General features: G+C 50.8%; 1 protein-coding gene across 4 annotated transcripts in view; it reads right to left on the bottom strand.

Annotated features, from left to right (window-relative positions):
* zfh2 (Zn finger homeodomain 2) overlaps positions 1-20,485 on the bottom strand; it is a 165,871-nt gene that overhangs the window by 106,611 nt on the left and 38,775 nt on the right. For 3 of the 4 annotated variants that reach the window (XM_076367279.1, XM_076367281.1, XM_076367282.1), the window contains exons 2-4: positions 7,900-11,291; positions 3,266-6,138; positions 77-2,827 (exon numbers count right to left, since the gene is read on the bottom strand). In XM_076367279.1, the coding sequence (XP_076223394.1) occupies positions 77-2,827; positions 3,266-6,138; positions 7,900-11,083 (8,808 nt within the window). In that variant the 5' untranslated portion in view covers positions 11,084-11,291. The remainder of the gene's footprint in view (positions 1-76; positions 2,828-3,265; positions 6,139-7,899; positions 11,292-20,485) is intronic. The other variant, XM_076367280.1, reaches the window with a different exon arrangement.

Raw genomic sequence — 20,485 nt, 5'->3', positions numbered from 1 at the left:
CCGGCTCGTTTAGACCGCGGATTGCTCGAACGCTCTTTTATCGATCACTATCGAACGCTTGCCCTGGGTTGCTTACCTGTACCACGCGCTTCGGTAGGCCGATCTCGCGACCTAGCATCTCACACTCGGCCATGGTGGGCGTCTTGTAGTCCGAGAACAGCGACTTCATCACCTTCACCTGGGTCGCGGACATCTGAGTGCGATACCTCTTGCCGCTAGATTGGCCGGTCCCGCCGCCGGTGCCGGTCACCGTTGGAACAGTAGCGCTCCCGGTACCCACGGAAGCAGAGCCCTGCCGCGAGCTCTGCGTGCTGGATGCTGGGCTCGCCGGGCCGCTCTCGTCATCCAGGAATTCCGTGGTCTCGCTCATGCTGTCGTCGTCGCAGATGCTGCGCTCGGACAGATCGGTCAGTGGCCCGCAATCGCTGCCACCCCGGAAATGCATGCCGTGCTGTTCCTCGAGGAGATTGCTCAGCCCGCCGAGGCTAAGTTTCATCGGCCGACTGAGATCGACCGGCTTGCTGAGATCCAACGGCGACTCGCCGCTGTTGTTGCCTGCACTCTGGTGGTTCGAGGCTTCCTGCTTGCCGTTGCTCGCGTGCGCTTGGAGTTCGCTGATATACCGCTTCATTGACTCCTCGTAATACTTCTTCAGGGAAGCCTCCATGTCGGTGTTGAATGGTGGGAACAACGGTGGCATCATGTTCGGCGTGCTAGGGTTGGAGGGCGCGGACTCCATCGAGAGCTCTTCGTCGGGGATGTTGTCGATGTTCACCTCGCCGCGAGCCACTTGGTCAGCGTGCTTGCTGCTGAGATGCGATTCCAGCGCGGACTTCACTTTGAACAATGCCGGGCAGAACGGGCAACGCTTGTTGATCACCTGACTGTGTGCGCGGAACTGGCCCTTGCGCTCGCGGGCCCGAGTGTTCTGGAACCAGACCTGGACCACGCGCTTCTTTAGGCCAACCTCGCGGGCGATTGTCTCGAGCATCTTTCTCGAAGGGTTTGACTCAACCTGGTATTTCTGGTAGAGATAGTCTAATTGTTCCGGGAGTATCGTCGTCCGCAATCGCTTGTCCTTCGGCTGCTCGCTGTGCTCGGAGTTCGAACGAGATTCGCCGCCCGTCCCATCGTCGAACTCCTCATATTTCCTTTTTCTGTCTTGCATCATCGCGATTAGCGGGTGGGAGGTTTCCGACGAGACACCAGAGGTGGCGGTCAACGCTTGTTGCTGCAGAATGCCGAACGGCGAGTCCGGCGGGTATGCGGGTGGGAACAGGGACGGGTTCATGATATGTACTAGCTGATGCTCGCGCCACAGCTCGAATCGTCCGAACATCAGGTTACATTTGTCGCACTGGAAACTGCCCTCCTTGGACTCGGTCTGAGACTGGGACTGCGGCTGGGACTGCGACTGCGATTGCTGCTGCATCTGCTGCTGTTGCTGCTGTTGGGGCTGCTGATGCGTCTGTGTCATCGTCTGTTGCTGATGGTGGGGAGGAGTGGTGGTGTTCAACGGTTGTTGCAGTTGTTCGGTCAGCGCGGGCGCCGTGCTCGGGTTGTTCGATGTCACGTTGGTGGTGGTCGTCGTGGAACTGCTGTTGCTGTCCTCAGAACTCAAAACAGCGGCCACTTGGGCCGCAGCTGCCTGCGCTTGCGCGCTCCGCTTCGCATCCTCCTCTTTGAAGCAATGGGTCTTCTGGTGTCTGATCAGCTCGTAGTATCTCTGGAACACCAGCAAACACTTCTTGCACTGGTAATTCAACCCCGGTGTCCTTTGGAATCTGCCGGACCCGTCGTCACCTTCGCGGTTCCCCGATGTCACCGGCTCCGCGGCTGGCTGATTTTCGTACACCTTGCGCGCCTTTTGTCTCGCGTTCTGGAACCAAACCACAATCACGCGCGGGCTCAAGCCGAGCAACTTGCTCAGATACTCTAGGTCGTCGTCCTTAGGGTACGCGTTATTTTCGAAGAATTCTTGTAGCACCTTGATCTGATAATCCGTGAATCTGGTCCGGTTCGCGCGTTTCCCGGAGCTATTGCCCGACGAGCTGTTGCCGTTCGAGCTGCCGCCGAACGAGTAGTCGGTCGGTCCGCGACCAGGGCTCAATGATCTTTGCGGCGTCAAAGCCATGGCTGCTATAGCGCCTGGCACGACTCCGCCCGGTCCAGGATTTGGGCTAGCGAAATTCTGTGGTCCTAGTTTCGGCGGAAGCATCGGAGTACTCGGCGCATTCGTCGTTGTTGACGAGTGCGACGAGACGTCGTGGTGCATGCTGGGAAATACCGAGCTGATGCTCAGCGCTGGGGAATGCGGCCGGGATTGCTGGCCGCCAGAGCTGCCCGGCGAGTGATGTTGCTGCTCCTCCTGATGCTGCAACGACGATTGCTGCACGTGACACTGCGGTTGCTCTTGTATTTCCTGTTTTATCTCGCTCGCCTGAGACGTGTTGACGCTTGTCGCGGACGGTGGCGGAGACGCTTGCTTGTTCGGGCTCTTGTCATCCGAGGAGCTGCTCCCGGACACGCTAGAATTTAATGGGGTCACTTTCGCCTCCCCGGTTTTCTCATACTCCTCGAGATTTAAGGTGGTGCTCGGCGGATTGTTGAAATTATACGGGCTGTCCTTGTTGCGCTGCCGTTCCTTGAACAACGTGTTCCGGAACCAGTGTTTGATCACTTTCGGCGGCAGGCCGCTTTGAGCCGCCATGTCCAGTATCTGCTCCTCGCCCGGTGAATTGTTAATATCGAAATGCGCTCGTAGGATTTTAAGCTGTTCGTCTGTTATGCGAGTGCGCGCCCGTTTCTGAGAGGCGGCTGCGCTTGCCTGGAAAACGAAAAGATTCATCTGTGCTGTCTTTTGTTGTACGTGACACTATGCTCAGATTCTATCTGCCCAGAAGCGTTTGACTGAATAAACTGAGTACAGCAATCATTGATGCGTTGAACGGAGAAAATATATTTTACTGTTAGTGCGTGAAATTCAATAATGATAGTCATGCAAGTGGACATTAAGAAAATCTTCAAGCATTGTGAAAATTTCTCGACAATAATGAAGTATAAAGCTTCCTTTTTGTGATACGCTATTTCGTAGTTTCTTATAATTACACCAATGAATACTACATTATTTTATATTAGACAAACAATATTTCTGCCAGAAGCAATACTATCACAGTTGAGACTTTCCAATTAACCAGTAAATAGGACAAACATCAAAAATTCAAAAAGAGAAACAAAAGGAAAAAATTATCAGAAATGTACTCACAGCTGCTGCCTGTTGTTGTTGCAAAGCGAGATGTTGTTTAGCAAGGAGATCAGCTTGAGCGTTGATCGGCGGATAAGCGGTAGCAGCACCATCATACGGCGGCGGAGGCAGCATCATGGGTACCAAAGGTGGTTGGAGATTCATCGCCGCGAGAGCAGGAACGTTCAGTCCAAGCGGTAAGCCCATCATTCCCATCATCAATCCCGGGTATTGTTGAAGTTGTTGTTGCAACTGGGAGGCCGCCATGGCGTTTAGAGCAGCTTGCATTTCGGACATCTGTTGAGCCAAAGTAAGCTGAGCATGTTGTTGTTGCTGCTGCTGCTGTTGCTGTTGCTGTTGCTGTTGCTGCTGTTGTTGTTGCTGCTGCTGCTGCTGTTGTTGCTGCTGCTGCTGTTGCTGTTGCGAATGATGCGACTGATTGCTTGGCAACACGGTGGTTGTGGTCGAATCGGTACTCGACACGGGCGTGTTGCTCAACGCAGGAGTGGTGGCAGGAGTAGTCGACGTGGCTTCCGGTGTCTTGCTAACGCGCTCTTTACTCTCGGAACTTTCCTCTTTCTCTTTTTCACGTTGCTCCTTATCTGAACTAAGATCCTGCGGTTGACCGGACGCAGGAGTGGAACTTCTGGGTCCGGACGATGTGGACGACGACGTCGCGACAGTCACCACAACACTTTTCTTCTCGTACTCGCACTTGAACTGCTGCGCGTACTTCTCCAAAAACTCGCGGGGAACCAGATCACGATGCACCTCTTCGCAGTGCGCCTTTAATACCCAAACGCTACTGAATTCTTTATTGCAGTGCTGGCAAGTGCTTCTAGTCAACTCTGGTATCACATCGTCATCCGCCGCCTCCTCAGCTTCCTCTTCCCTCTCGCGAGCTGCCTGCGCAGCCAGTGCCTGTTTCTGTTGCTCCTGCTTCTGCTGTTCTTGTTGCGCTTGAAGAGCGGCAGCCGCTTCTTCCTCTTTCCGCTGCCGTCTCTGGTGGTTCTCGTTAAACTGCATCACCAGGTCGAACCCGAAGCTCTCTAGAAGATGTTTGTACATTTGCGAGGTCTTATGGCGCGGCTGCGATAGGATGTCCTGCGTCGTTTGGGATGAGTGCTGAACGCTCTGCTGCAAGTGTTGCTGAGGCCCCGGTGTGGTGGAGGTCGGAGGTGGCGTTTTAGCTGGAGTGGACGGGACCAGTTGCTGTGACGCTGCTAGTTGTTGAAACAACGCCAACGGATTGCTGAAGATGCAGTAGAGCTGCTGGTGCGTCGCCAGTTGCTCTTGGTTCACGAACAGAGCGCTGCATCGGGGACAGGAGAGCATCCCCGAGCCACTAGTATTGAGGTTTACCGGTGGGCTGTTCGGGCTGGTCGGCGGTGGTTGTTCGATCAACGGTCGGGCTAGGTCTAGTTGCCCGCTAGCCGCTAAGTCTGGCAGTTTGCTGGCTCTTGTCTGGTGCAACACGCTCCTCATGTGTATGTCCAATGTGCTGCCTTGAGAGTAAGCTACCTTACAGATGTTACACTTGTACGGTTTCTTATCTTGATCCTGCTGGGAGTCGGGCGACTCGGTCGGACTAGCTGGCGGGACCACCGAGATTAGCGTGTTGTTGTTACCTTGCTCTTGCATCGCCCTCTTCAGTTTGTGCAGGTGACTCACGCTGTTGTAGTGAACCAAAAGTATATTCTTCTGGGTGAAACTTTCTTTGCACACGTCACATTTGTACGGCCTATTCGGGTCTAAATACTTCTCCATCGGGTAGGACATCTTCTCTCCCTTGCGATGCAACAGCGTCTTGTTGTGTCCTGTTAAGTAGCTTTGTCTCGTGAACGCGAGCTTGCACCGATGACATTTAAACTTCCTGCCGGGGTCGTGGTACGAATCCTCGGCGACCGGCTGGCTGTTCAGATAGTCCTCCAGAAGACGTTGTTCTTTGTGCAGTGGCGACGAGTCACTCGCGTCGCTCTCCTCTTCTTCAGCTTTGCTAGCCTCGTCTTCCACGCTTTGCTCACCGCTTAGGTTACCTTGCCTCCGAAAACTTTCCTCGGTAAGCGCTTGAAGAAGGGGATGAGCGTGCAGTAGGCTCTGCTTGTATTGCGCCAGTTCATCCTCGTGGAGATCCGCGTGCGTCGACTCCAGATGTCTTTGGAGCGCTTGTACCGAGCGAAACGATCGGCCGCAGAGCGCACACTTCGTTGCGTCCCTTATCGCGTGGTATTGCGAGTGCTGCTGTAATTTCTCTAGTGTTTTGAACGCCAGGCTGCACTGACCGCATCGATACTTGTACACGTGCTTCTCGCTGACTGCTAATGTTGGCGTGGTGGCTGGATGTGTCTCCCGGTGATGTTGCTGTAGTTCTTCGAGGGAACGGCAAATTCGCCCACACACCGTGCATCGAGTGATTTCTTCGATTTCGTCGGTGGCACTGCGTTCACTGACGTCCTCTTCCTGAGGGGGTTTCGTGGTGGTGGTTGGCGACGTTGGCGTGGTCACCGCTGGCGTCGAGGTATTTCTCGGATTGTTGTTCAGCCAGTGGCTCTGGTCGACCAGAAGTAGGAGTCGTTGCAGTCCGTCCGCGTTCACCGAGTGAATCTGCATCACATGCTTCTCCAATGCTGACCGTTCCCTGAAGCCGTCTTGACACAACGGACATAGCAATTCAGGCGGCGGTTCCTCTTTCACGGTTTCCGTTTTCTCGTCGGAGTCTTGGACGTGGGCTACCTGCAAGTGTTGCCTCAGTTCTTCGCGAGACGTTGGTTGATAAGTGCAATACGGGCACACGACGTCTTCGTGCTCGTTCTCTGGTTCTTGTTCGGTCTCTTGTTCGTTGTCCGGTTCTTGTTTCACTTCGTTGCCGCAGTCGCTACCCTCTTCTCGTCGTTCTAGAACAGTGTAAGAGGGATTCACTTGTGCTAATGAATCGAAGGATTTCTCATCATTTATTTTGTATATTCGCGACAACGTTGACCGTGTGTTTCTAGGGTACGAAAGTAATTATGTTGTTGAGACCTGGAGTGGTCCGAGTCACGAAAGTGGCCTTTCATTCTAATAGAACCGAATTCACTTCTTTTGTAGAATGTACTTTTCAACGAAGTTCCAAAAATTTCTTTTCGATTTTAATAGTAACGTGATTCCAGCCAATACCTTTCTAATCTATTCCCTACACGAGATTAATAGTCCAATCATGTGAATCATATTTCCCGAAACAACGTCGATAACCCGAAACTTATAGGCGGCAAATCGGTATAACCACTCGTGACTCAGCCGAATAAACCTATCCGCGGTGGGAGACAGTGGCGGGCAAGAGTCCAGATTATGCCGCATTAGAAGGAACGGTTTCGTTAACGATGAAGAGCGACGGTGGAGTGCGGTATGTGTCAGAGCGTAGTGAGTGTGCGTGTACGTGTCCACGCAGATATCGCAGATGCTTCCTCGTACTTCGAGTAACAATACCACCGAAATTACAGATTGGCAATACGAAATTATCGATGGTTCATTCCCGGGGTAAGAAAGGTTCGCGGCCTGGTTGGCAAAAGCAAGACAAGGAGTATAAAGGAAGACCGCCTATTCGCGTGGTCTGGTATTGTCCGAAACCGCATTTACATCGAAGGGCGTCAGTTGCGAGGAACACAACCGGACGAGGCAACGCGTGCTACTGGCCTTCTCGATCGTGTACGCGCCCGCCGCGGCCCTCTCGTATATTCATGTAAGTATACAGGCCCGACGATATAATAACGCTCAGCATTATGCGTGGCGGCGGCACACGCCACCGCCATATGCCACGCGAAATGACTGCCATTGCCTGTTAATTACGCGATAATCGGTGAAAATACTGAATTCACGAAGGTGTTCCGGGCTGAGCGCTTTCTATCGGCAACGAGGAAATTTTCTTCGTGCACCGGCACATTCGAGGAACAATTCGCCGGACGCCGATTAACGACGAACTGAATCGTAGAGAACGTCATTTTTGTACTCCGTAATACGATAATAGAAGATTACTCTCGAGCTGGTAGATTGAGTTGAATAAAGAATAAGAAGTGTTTAGGGGTACCTCGTTCGAAGAATGAATAACAAGCACGATGTTCTATAGTCTGTCTTTGCGAGCGGATAATGTATCGGCTCGAGCGATTACGTTGCCACAAGTCGTACCTTGTGTTTTTATGTTTCGATTGTGGTATGTTGTACAAAAAAGAAGAAAATCTTGGCAGTTATGGAAATGAGCTGAAGTGAATACGCGAAATGTTATGAATGTAATCTGAAACCAAAGAGGACGATTTGGATTCGAAGATTCACAAATAAATGACACCAAGAGCGTATTTTGTTCTTGATGCTGAAAGTGGACGCTATATAATTTGATCAACAATCCCGTCAATTATTTCAAGCACTATCCTTTCACTTTTATGACAACGTGATCTTAAGAGAATTCTTCAATTCTCGAATAATATGTACAAACTTTAAATAACATGGAAGTATTTTAGAAAAGAAATGGACCCAAATGCAACTCTATCCCATATTAAAATCCTCGATTCCAATTAATCCTCGGAAACGCTATAAAATTTCGGACATCCCTAATTGATTCTCAAAAAAAACCGAAAGAAAAAGAAAGGAGGAATCAACAGATGTGAGATATTTCAATTACTCACCGCTGTTGACACTGGTGGCGTTTGGAGTGGTCGGTGTGGTCGGGCTGGACTGCTGCGCGGGTGGCGCGTCTGGATCGCCGACGACTTGAAAAACGTCGCCGATGTCGGTGTGCGGTGTTTCATTCCCTTGTATGCCGCTCCGTCGATGAAGCTGATGCAACTGTTCCATCTGAAGGTGTCTGAGCGAGCGGACATGCTGCAGCAGCGGCAATCTGTGCCTCGCGCTAAACCCGCACAGGGCGCAGTGATAAAGCTTGCCCTGGGTGGGCACATTAGCGCTCGCCTCAAGCAAATGCCGAAGGAGCAGAGCGGCGGCCTCGTGCCGCGGCGAGGCGGCATGAAGTGCCAACTTATGGGCGCTGTTGGTGTAGTAATCGCACGCGTGGCAGCGTAACTGCGCCGCGCTGGTAGGCGACGCCAAATACTTCAGCTTCCACTCGTTCCGTGGTCCGCCCTCTTTCACATGGTTTACGTGCTGCAGACGCTGCAGGTGCTTGTCCGTCTTGCAGTGCAGTTGGAAGTTCGCCTTCAAGTTGGTTTTATAGGAACAAAGTTTGCAGACGAAGTGGCCGGCTACTAGAGCCAGGATCTCTCCCTCCCGCGTTCGTGTTCTGTCCACGGCCAGGTGATGACCCAGAGCTTCTAAAGAGTCGGTCGCGAAGTTGTTACATACGCAGCACTGATAAAGATGAGCCGGATCGGGATCGGCTGGTTCTGGAGGTGGGTCCATACTGTCCGGTGATAGTCCAACGTCGCCGCCGAGATTCCCCATCGCACTCATGCTTGCCATTCCGCCCATGATCTCCGGCGGTAGCTGGGGCGGCAGCTGACCACCGGTCATCATCTGGATCAACAGTGCCTGATTGTAAGCCATGTCGGCGAGAGCCGCCTCCGCGTGCTGCGGTTTGTCCAGACCGCCTAGATGGAGCAACTGCTCGAGCTGCTGTTGGTGTTGCTGTTGCGCTTGCTGATGATGATGCTGCGCCTGCTGGTGATGCGACTGTAACGCGGACAGCGTCTGCATGTGTTTCACATTCTGTTGCAGGACCAGCATGTTGTGCGTATGCTTCTCGCTGGTCATGTGTATCCTAAGATTGCGCGCGACGTTGGTCTCATAGTTGCATACGTCGCAGCGAAACGTCGGCTTCGGTTTGTTCTGGCTCCCTGCTTGGCCGGAGATGTGCGGGCTGTGATTTTGTTGGTGATGAGGACTCCTCGTGGGCATCGGTGCGTCCTGCGACGACGACGGGTTACTGGTACCCGAACTGCCGCCACCGCCTTGCTGCAACTCCTGCATGTTGTTCAGATGCTTGTCGCTCTGCATGTGAATACTGAGATTCCCCTTGGTCGTGGTCGAATAGTTGCACACCTCGCATCTGTATGGTTTGTACCCACACGTGTAAGTTTCACCGCGCGCTAACCTGGGGTGAGGCTGGCCAGCGATGCAGTATATGCAGGAGGTCTCGCTCTCCGGGTGCTTCTCCTTCATGTGTATCTCCAAGGTCTCCTGATACTTGTAATGCCAGTTACATTTGGGACACTTGAGCGTTTTGCACGAGTTTCGACTGTGAATACCGGCTAGTGGACCACCTGGACCAGCTAACCGGCTGCTGGCGAGAATCAGTTCACATTTAGGACACTCAACCCCGCTGGGTCTACCTTGCATGTGTTCCGGGCAGACGCCGATAGTGGTGCCCGTCAAGAAGTTTGGGGGTTGTTGGGTCAAAGCGGCGTAAGAAGACGGCGAGCCTTTCGTGGACGAACTCTGAGGAGGCGGTGACGTGTAGTGTATGCCCGCAGCGTCCGGCGCCTTGGCCCAGGAGGCAGCGCTGACCTGCGCCCCGGTCCATTGGTGTTGCTGCGGTTGTTGATGATTGTACGCGAGTGGATGATTTGAGTGTGACGTGGGAGTGGTGGGTGTGCTCGGCGACGGCCTCTGTTGTTGTTGCTGTTGCTGCTGCTGCTGTTGGGGGCTGCTCGGCACCCCGGGTGTGCTGGCCGGCGTGCTGGTCGTCGTCGGTGTCTCGTGATCGTTGGAGTCGGAGCGTTGCTGTTGTTGCTGGCTCTGTATCTGCGCGGGCGACGACTGCGGACACGTGGAGTTGGTCACTGGCTCCAGGAAGCTGACCAGTGGCTGTTTGCCCCTGCCCACCGCCTGTATGATAGCCGACGCGGTCGAATGGGACAACACCTGTCTTTCGTCGTCCATCAGGGTGAGCTGGTGTTCACCCTGTGCGTGCGCCACGAAGCTCTTCGCGTAGCCGAAACTCAGCTTGCATATGAAACACATCAGGATCGGTTTCACGGGGACCGAGGCTGCTGGCGGCGGCGGCGCCGACGGAGGCGGGGGCGGTTGTTTGCTGCCCTCGGCGCTTCTGTAACTGATCACCCGGTAGCTGTGCATCACGGGAAGATCGGGATTGTGTTGTTGAGCCGCGGAACGTTGCTGCTGTTGCTGTTGCTGCTGCTGGTACGCTTGATGAGCGTACAGGCGTGAAACGTAGTACGCGCTAGCAATTTGAGGAAATACCAGCGAATGGGGAACGGAGACACCACGACCGTCCACGATGCAGCCGTCCGGCAGGGAATCGTCCTCGCTCAACTCGCTCTCACCCTCAATTATGTACGCGGAACCGTCCGGGTTGTACACGATCTTCCCGTCGAATTTCTCGACGTCGCCGCCCGTCGGACTCGGGCTCGGGCTCGGACCTTGCTGCTCTTGTTGTTGCTGCCCTTGCGATTGCATGGTCATAGTAGTGGTGGTGGTCGTTGTTGTGGTGTCCGCGATCGGTGTAGGCGTTGGTATTGCATCGCGGGTGCAGGGTTCCGTGCCCGAGGGTGGACTAGCCGTGCGGGGGTGGTGGGGCTGGTGCAGCGCAGCCCCCGCTGCCGGGGGGGACCCGCCCCCTCGACCCCCCTCCTCCTCCGGGCTCATCTCCTGCTTCTGCTGCGTGTACGGGGAATTTTGAAAGGGCCCGCCGTGTTGCTGTTGACGCTGCTGCTGCTGCTGGTGGTGTTGTTGGTGATGTTGCTGCTGTTGCTGTTGCTGATGATGGGCCGCCACCAGCTGCTGATAGAGCTGATGCTGCCCGATCGCGTTTGACGTTTGCTGCTGAAGATGCGAGGGAGGAATGTTGTGGTGCTGAAGGTGGTACTGGGGGGGATGAGGCTCACTGGAGGGCATCACCCCAAACGTGAGGCGGGCGCCAGCCTCACATCACCTACGGCGCCTGCGCCTACACTCTCTCGACTTACTCTTCTTCTTCTCCTCCTCCTCCTACCGAATGCTGCGGCGCTCCTCACCCTCTTCAATCGCAGTCTATCGGTAATCGTAACCTCTTCACCATCAACGGACACTTTACTAGCTACCCCGACGCAACCCCAGGTCGTACCTGTAACAGGAAAGTAACCGTTTGGTTAAATCTCTGTTCCACGGGTGTCGATCGTAGAAGTATGTGTTAATGATACAGGTCGTTTTGAAAAATTTCGCATTGACGAATTGGGGGTTATGTAATTTAAATATCATTAATTTGTCAATCATCACTGTGACATTTTTATTGTACTTCTTCTTCATATTCTCGAAGTAGTATTAAATTTACAGAAGATAATAAACAACGGTAACGTGTCACACTAGTTTTGTTCTACTTCGTTCGTCCTTTTACTGAATATCCGTAAGATTCTTTGAAATGTTACTTTTTAGAACATAAAGCGAAGAGTTTGTCTGATTAACTTTCACACGCCGCTCCAAGTATTCAATGTTCAATATAATAGACTCACGTTAAAGGCAGAATCGCCATCTGCACTTCCACTCAGTTATCAATGAAAGAATGATTATGATCACTGTAACATCGAAAGAAGTCTTAAGGCGGAGGGATGAATGGCGACCACCGAATATTCGAAGACGAAAGCACTCGTCCCGGTCGGTGACGATTTCGCAAGGGAACATCGCCACGGTCTGGTCTAGTCGGTTAATCCGGGCAAACAGCGCCGACACAGAGGACAGTTAAAAGATAGCGAAATACGTAGAAAACGCGGCAAGCTGCGTGTACAGAGGATCAAGCCAGCGATGGCCCCGGGTGGGTACACAACGCCAAAGAGAGACTCCGCACGGCAATACAAGGCGCCCTGTGTTCGGATTACCTGGGCCCTCGGTGGACCCAGCTGTGTTTGCGGCGGCCGCGCTTATCTATCGATTGATTATCGACGTCTCTCTCCAGCCTGCTCCCAGCAGAACTACAAAACCATAACGGAAAAGAGGGCGAACGTTGAAATTCCAGCGTGAATGTGACTCTTGTGCCAAGCCGGATTAAGGCGTTCCTTCTCTACGACCCCGTCTAAAGAGCCTAACTTTTTTCTGTAGCCGTGAAACGACAAATTGTCCGCTTCGGCAAACAGATAAAGAAGACGTCCTAGATGTCTACAACCGCGTAGGTACGTTCTAAATCACTCCGGAAGCGTGCACGTGGGCAACGATCGTCGTGTGAATCCTCAGCCTGGTAGCGTTCCCGATGATCCAGCCGCGGATTATCGCGTTGGAAAAGACGCACCGCGACTATTCACGGAACCTAACGGATTAACGCTGGAAAGAGTGGGTGTAGCGCGGATTTATGCATTCGTGGGCGCAAGAGCAGGGCCGCGGAGGTGTACCGCGCGGACCCGTGAATCTCTCCCGTCTACCGTGGAAGCGACCGCGGTATCCTTTTCCCCTTCCCCGCGGCCGAGCCGTGTTTCCTTTCTTATTGGTTGCAAGTGCACCGCCGGACATCGTGATACATGCAAGCGCGACGAGGCATTACGCGGTCTCTCTTTCGCCGTCCCCCCTCTTTCCGCTGCCCCCGTCCCGCCGTTCCATAGCCTATCAACACAGTTATAATTCCGCATCTCGGGCGACGCCGGTTTTATAGCGCGCCAGCCACCGCGAGGCGATCGTTTCCTCCGATTATCCTTGATCTAACCGACCGGACTAATGTCAATCACACGCGGCCGCCGATTATGCCCGTCGAATCCTCGGCGCGCCGAGGAATCGACGATGGAAAGCTTGACTCGCGGCCGATTATCTCCCGATCCCACCGAGGAAAATTTATTTTTATTTATGCTTTCCATTAGCGTAATCGTTCTTTGATATGCGAAATATCAGCGATAAGGGACCGACGTTGTTTATAGAAAACGCTGGACGATAATAGGCTCGTTCTGTGCGCGTTTCGAGTATCGCGCCGGAATCGTTGCGTGAGAATTGCGATAATGAGCCGCATTCTGCTCGCAGAGGTACGTGTAAGTACACAGTGTTTCGACGTGGTTCTATCAGCTTTGTCGAATAAATGAACTTCAAATATTGGGTCGTGTGAAGCATTGCATCGAAGCTACTGTGCGGAGGACAAAGTTTTTTAGGGAATTCAGTGGCATCATCCAAAATTTCATTTATATGGTATCGCGGTAGACTAATTGTAAACAATCCACTTGCCAATTTTGATACGAGTAATCGCACTCTTAGAAATAATGGAATATTAAATTATAATTTACTAATAATAAATAGTTATAAATATAATAACGGTAAAGCAACGCTCAACAGTCGTCTATAACCGAAAGAAAAAATTGGTAACGGCAACAGTACCGACTAGATTAGGGCCCAACTATTGTGTAACCAGAAACATCTGCCAATCTAACATCACCTGCCTGGAGTTACCTATTTCTAGCTAATTTATCACCCGCCTCGACGATGCTAGGAACCGAAGGACGGCCGCTGACGAACCCAGCTCGATCGGGACTAGATCTGAATAGAAACCTCCACTTTCATCAGTCCTTAGCCTTTCATTAAAAGATAACATCTTAACTGCTCCGAGACCACGCGAATTCTTGATTATAAACACGTGGCTGTTCCGCTGATTCCCGTCGATAAACTGCCAATGGATCTCCGCGTTTGCATCGGGCGAAATTCAGTCGTTCGCCCCGAACATTTCGCAAGAAGAAAGTTGGCAACTCGTCGGTTTCTCGGGTGAAAAGGTAACTGCGATCAGATGCTAATACCGGAATTCCCGGGAACACCGTTGCAAACGAAACCGCTGGAAACGTGTAGACGAATGTTGCCCACCCGAACGATTACGTGGAACAGGGGAACGAAAAGAAAGAAAAAAAAAAAAAGAAACTTCAAGGAGTTAAACAGCAAATTTATACGGTTTTAAATTGTTGCGGGCCGATGTCTCTTGGACACGTTCACGTACGGAGAGATGATTGTCCAGAAAACCGATGCTCCCGCATCCGAGGACAACGTATAATTTGCGATCATTCCAGAAACGAGAAACAATTGAAAACAAGCGAGGCAGAGGGGGAACACCATCGAGGCAGTTTGATGGTGTGACGAGCGTCGGATCATTACGTGCTTCCAGGATTCATTAAATGAGCCGGTGTATCGATTGCCGCCGCCGCTCCGCGCCGCTGCCTTTTTCTCATCGACGACACAGCGCATTCGTTGTTCCGCGAAACATTGTTACCGCTAATGCGATCGATGAATTTGATTACCGTCTTTTTATCGGCCACTGTCGAAGATTACCGAAGGTTACGACGAAGACAGAGCTCACCGGCCGCGCGCGCGCTATTAATAATGTACGCGATTTACTGGCCGCTACGGGAACCGATCGCGTGAACGTTTCTACGATTAGCCCGTTTCCGCGAATTTACACACTCTTCTCGATAAACATTCGTTTCGATTAGGAGCCCTGCCTTAATCACGCGAAACTTTCACTCGGCTCGTATTCCTGTTCTGCACGCCTTCCTTTGTATTGTATTTCCCAATTTAGTAAACTACTTTTTGAGAAACTTTTCCCCCCTTTTAAGAGTTAGTTATTTTTATGCTGCGTTTTCGGCTGTGTAAAACGTTCGTAGAATTTCTATCGTATTATTACTATGTTTAATGTATACGATGTCACTTGAGATAAACAAGCAAGTAACAAAATTAAGAGCAACACAGTGAGTAACTTATGATCAAAATTCAGGAAGATGCGATCATCAAAATCGCCATACCTCCTTTCTCCATTACATCATCTTTTTCTAACCCAAACATTCTTCTTTATTACAAATCATTGAACACCGACAAATACTCCAATAATAACATAACATGCCAAAAATTTCCACGAAATAAACAAAAACACTTTGTACCCCCTACAATCCATAAAGTTTCCGAAAAAGGAATCGAAATTTCCGGATCGCTTGGAACCGTATCGAAGAAGCAACGCTGCCTAACAGTATGTTTACAATGAAACGAGCACCGTATTGAACGAACGGAACGATCACGTGTCGCCGGTGGGTCAGCGGGCGGAAAGACAACGGCCGGCTCGCGGCGGTTCGCAAAATGGGCGAACGGCTCGCTCGGACGCGAAGCGTACGTATAATCGTCGCCCGGGAGAAAGTTCGAAATGGACACAGGTGACTGATGTGTTCGTACCCCGAATGACGGAAGGGAAAAACGCAAGGGCCCCGGATACGTAACACGGAACACGGAGATATAGGCGAGCGACGAGGTGCAGCAACAGGGAAGAAGGGAGCTTCGATTATGAGAGTTAAACATTCAGGCGGACGACCGCGAACGAGGCGCACCGGGCTTTTGTTTGTCGCGCCGTTTCACCGGAAACCGAGCCGATGTGTATACATCGGCTTCTCACGCGAAAGGCACCTTTTGTGTTTTCTGCCGGTGGAAAGAGAATCGAAACGCCGACGGCCAAAAAGCATCGGCGGATCTGGTCGCGCGTTTTCGCCGCCGCGCTGCACGAAATACGCAAGATGCGCGCAATTATGGCCCCCCAATTATCTCGTACGCGTCTCGTTATTTATTGAATATCGTGCCTGCTTACTTCTCAGGCGAGCTTGCGTGCCGACGCAACCAACGGGACGAAGAATCGAGGCCGAATCGGTCAGCCCTTCTGCGTTTTCGCGAACAAGAGGAGGAATCGTCTGCGCCCGGCGTTAATTGCGTTCCGGAGGGTAGCAGCAACCAGGCCGTACGGCCGAATCAAAGGTTCGGGATTAAACATTCAAATTGTCTGATGCCTTGGAAAGAAGATCGCACGGTTTTTGGGAATTTTAGAAATATTTCTTAGGTTCTATTTGTTAGTTAAAGGCTATAGAATAGGTGGCTAAGTGTTTCTTAAAGTACTGACGTATCTTCGCTTCGATCTTATTGTTGTGGTTTATGCTGATTTCGGTTAGTTTACTGTTGAGATGTGGAACTAATTGTTTATTGTTGTAAGTTGAATTCTAGACTCGACGATTTAATGCAGTTAGATTATTGAATTTTTCTGTTGTTCAAGTATAGGAACAGGTTTGTTCTATTATCAAAACGTTCCTTTACCAGCAGGCTGGCTTTGCCATGCAACAAAGCGGTTATAATCCGTGCATATTGAAGAACCACTGGCAAGAAACCCCGGCAAAATCTACTCCGTAATCCGTTTAACGATATCGATCATTAAACGTAACACTTCACGACTACGCGGCCGCGATTAATCTCTCGCTTTCCTCCTTTCATTATTATCATTACACCTCCGACTTTCTACTTAATGCACGCGTACGCTGGCTGATAAGAGCCGCGGAATGGCCGAACAAGTTCGAGCTCACGCATCGAGAACGGGGCACGCCGAGGCCCGCTCGTTGCTGCGGGAACTCGAAACGCATCGACGTGAAACGGTCATCGATCCACGATAATACTTCGTCACGGAACCGTCTTGCCACTGTCAATTAATGAACGAAATATAGGGATTATCGAATCGCCGATAGCAATTTCACCGGCGGAGTTCCGAAGGATTTCTGCGGTTTCCCAATGTTTCTGGAGCTGATTGTGAGGCGAATCGATCGCGGTACCTTTGGCAGAAACCGTTCGATCGAAATCGGGAACGTGATCGCCGAAGGGGTTATTTGTACACGAGTACAAAAAGAATATTATAATAAAGTAACGAACCATCTTGGTGTTCCACTGTAACCGGTGAGTGAACATTATGAAACCTTTAATGGCTGATAGAACAAAGGGTTGGAACACTTAGTACGAGGATAATTTGGGGAGATCATTGTTTGTCAGTAGAAATATACAGATTTAAATTTTATGGTCCACTTTAAGTTCGATATTCAACTATGCTTAGTAGTTTTATGCTATGGCAGCAACTTCCTACATTCTACCACTAAGATAGGGATCTATCAGAAAACTTTACTGACGAGTCCATTGATAAATCCGGACGAAACCCACTCTCCTCTCCGATTCTTTTCGATTCTTTCCTTCTTCAGCAACCACTACAGCATCGCTTCAGTGCCATTAATCTACTCTACAAATCGTAATACTCCAAACAATTCCAACTTTCATAATTAGACCACGAAAAATAAAATCAGAAACAGACAACCCCTGGTTCAAAAGTTTGTACTTCATAAAGAATCTCTACCTTACTATTAACAAAACAACCTTTAATACCAAAAACTGTCGCCAAAAAGGAATTCCACAGACGCACTAGAATTTTAGCAAGACTCAGCAATCCCCGCGGCTTTGACAAATAATTCCCTCGAAATCAATGATCCAATCGATGGCCGTTCAACGAGAGCAGAAGTAGAACCAAGACAGTGTACTACACTCGGGAAGAAAAGAGGCAGTGAGTAAAGGAACACCGCGGTGCGAGAGAATCGCGATAAAGCGTGGCGAAGTAGGGAGAAAGAAGCCACGGGATGGGAGAGCAGAAAGAAGAGATTCCGCTCGAAGACAACGGTAATAAGTGAAGGGCAGAGCACATGGAGGAGGCGCGCGTAATTTACGTGCAACATGGATCCTGGCGGCGTTTAATCCGGCGAAGGAGCTGGCGATTATGAAGTTAGGTTGGGTTAGGTGCTGAGCGCAACCAGAGGCCTCTTTGTGATATCAATTAAGTATGATTTGCCCCCTTCGAGCGGTGAGCGCTTTCGCCTCCTTTCGCCTCTGTCTTTCTCCCTCTACCGTTCTCTCTGCTCGTATCCACCTCCCTCTACCCTCTCCCTTTCCCGCCCCCCCGCCTCGTTTGATGCTCTCTTACCCCCGCGGGGTAACCTGGAGTTTAACCTCATCCCTTATAATTTTCTTCGAGTGTACCGTGAGAAACTCGCCCGTAACACGCACGCGCACGCATGTAGCACGGCCGTAGCATATTGGCCGGGCCGCTCTCCGGCTCATCCGGCGGTCACCGATTATTAGATTTCATCGAATTTTCGTCGTGCCGTTCACGTGGTCGGGCCACGGCCGAATCCCGGTTCCCGACGCGAATCCGCCAATTAACCCGGTCAACGCACTGGCCCCCGCAATTAAGTCAATCCCGTGAGAGGAGCGAATTCCAACGACCGCGGGTCTCCGCGCTCTCTCTACCTCCCGCTCTCTCTTCGCTGATCGTTCAGGGGCCCTGTGATCGTGGGCGGAACGGAGAATGCCGAACAATGCCGTTTTGCGGATCATCGGATCGCACCTCGGCGATCCTTTTTTTGTCCGTACGCCGCGTCTGCGTTGGAATGAGGAAGAGCGCCATTAATTTTGAAGCAGAGTTGCGGGTGACATTTCACGTTACGAATTGTGTTTGAATGTTGGAAAGTACGCGAGGATTGGTAAGTGTGATTTTGGAGTGTTTTGATTGTAGTAGCGGTAGTGATAATTCGACGATAGCAGTTTGGTATGGAAGAGGAATATTTGTTTAAAGTGTTTAATGTATAGACGTAGGGATACGAAAGTAGATGAAGAAAAGTAGGAGCCTGTATGAAAGTAGGACGGCATGAAACAAATGGAGAATGCGTTTGAAGCGAAATTAATGAAGAGAGACACTAGAGCAATGAAAAGGAGAATGAGAAGTGTATAAGTTTAGAAAGCAGTTGTGATTCTGCGTCTCAGCTAGAGACAATGTTAACAAGCATTGTCAATCGAAGTAACAACGTTATCACAAAACAAATCAATTCCCTCAATGATAAAAACAACATATTCCCTTCGGTGAGAGATGTTAAGGGTTAAAGAAACCCTCTCCGGGACTCAGGAATTCCAGCCAATGTCAGTGGCGGGCATCGAAAAGGGGACGAGCACGAGACACACGGTAACGTTTCGCCGTCAATCGTCGTTGGGAAGTGTTTTTGCTTCGACGTCGACCGTGCACCGGCGACGCGACGGTCGCCTGGGTGGCTAATGACAAAATCAATGCGACATAATTAGACATGGCGACCGCCTAGCCAGCTAGCCTGGCCGCTGAGCGATTCGAGCTTCCGTGTGTATATATCCGGCGGGACCGCGCGCAATTTACCTGAACATTTCTCTTGTCTAGTCGCCAGGCTACCTGGAATTATTAGAAAAACATCCCTTAATGCGATCGTCGGAGGCTTTCTTGTCCCGCGTTTCAGCCCGGCTGATTGTGCCGCTCGGCACTTCTAATCTGCCCGGGAAAGAGGCCCGGTGCTGGTCGAAAGTTCTCGAGATAAAAGGGCGACGATCGATTCGCGTAATTCACCGCGGTCGTTTTTTTATCAGCCGGACGTCACCGGTCAGCACGTGCGGATGATACTGATTGGGTTCGCGGCCAGTTTCAGTGTGGGGAGCTAATGATCTCTGTTAGCGGATGTCCCACGCGGAAAGGAACGACTCCCGGTTGATTTATGGTCCACGCAGATTTCGGCGAATCGGTAATAAGGCTTGGTTCCTGGCCCTTCAGGGATAACTGAATAATTCACATTGTGCGGGAACCATGACACTTATGTTCCCGGGCAAGCGTGTGGATCAACGATACGGGCGATGCTCCAAACTCGGATTGATCGTGGTGAACTATTCACGTGTACTAATGTAATCAATGGTCGGTCAATTTCTTGGAGTACTCTATTTATCTCCGGTTTCATGATTATTGTTATTTCATTGTTTGGAATATCTAGTTTACGCGTGATTCCTTCGTTGGAATATATTATTGGTAGACATATTTATCCATCTTCCGCGACGCAGCATTAATTTTACATCTTCGTTCTTCTAACGCAATATCGTAGATTCTTTTATCGAAAAACTAACGTCTATTTCAAGCTCCAAATAACAGAGCTATAGACAACAAAGAGCATACTGACTGTTTAAACGTAACAATAACACAGTGTGTAACACGTCCCACGTAACGCAGTCAAGAGAACGACATCGCCAGCACAATAGAAACAAGAAAATACGATCGCTGGAAACGGAAAGCAACAATATTCCTCCGTTACACAGGTGATCAAAACCACCGGCGACATTGTCTCCTTCGAAAGCGTGGCGAGCGTGACCCGCGCCGCATTGCCGATGCCATCGTCCGCTTCGATTTTAAGAGAATCCGTAGGTAGAAGCGCTTTATGTACAAGCTCCGGCGCGGCGTATATGTAGAGCTAATTATACCCGCAAACAAAAGGGTTACTCCGATGACGCACGGAACGTAAGGTCGGAAAACATTGATGAGTGGCTCTATATACTGTGAAAGAGAGAGAGAGAGAGAGAAAGAAAGAGAAAGAGAGAGGAAGAGGAAGAGAAAGAGAAAGGGAAGGAGAAAGAGAAAGAGGAAGATAAGAAGAAAGAGAAAGAAAAAGAAAGAGAAAGAGAAAGAGAAAGAGA

This window comes from Nomia melanderi, chromosome 4 (assembly GCF_051020985.1).
Source record: "Nomia melanderi isolate GNS246 chromosome 4, iyNomMela1, whole genome shotgun sequence".
In the NCBI taxonomy this organism is placed as follows: domain Eukaryota; kingdom Metazoa; phylum Arthropoda; class Insecta; order Hymenoptera; family Halictidae; genus Nomia; species Nomia melanderi.
The sequence above is the reverse complement of the archived record's forward strand: the minus strand, read 5'-3'. Positions and strand labels throughout refer to the sequence as shown.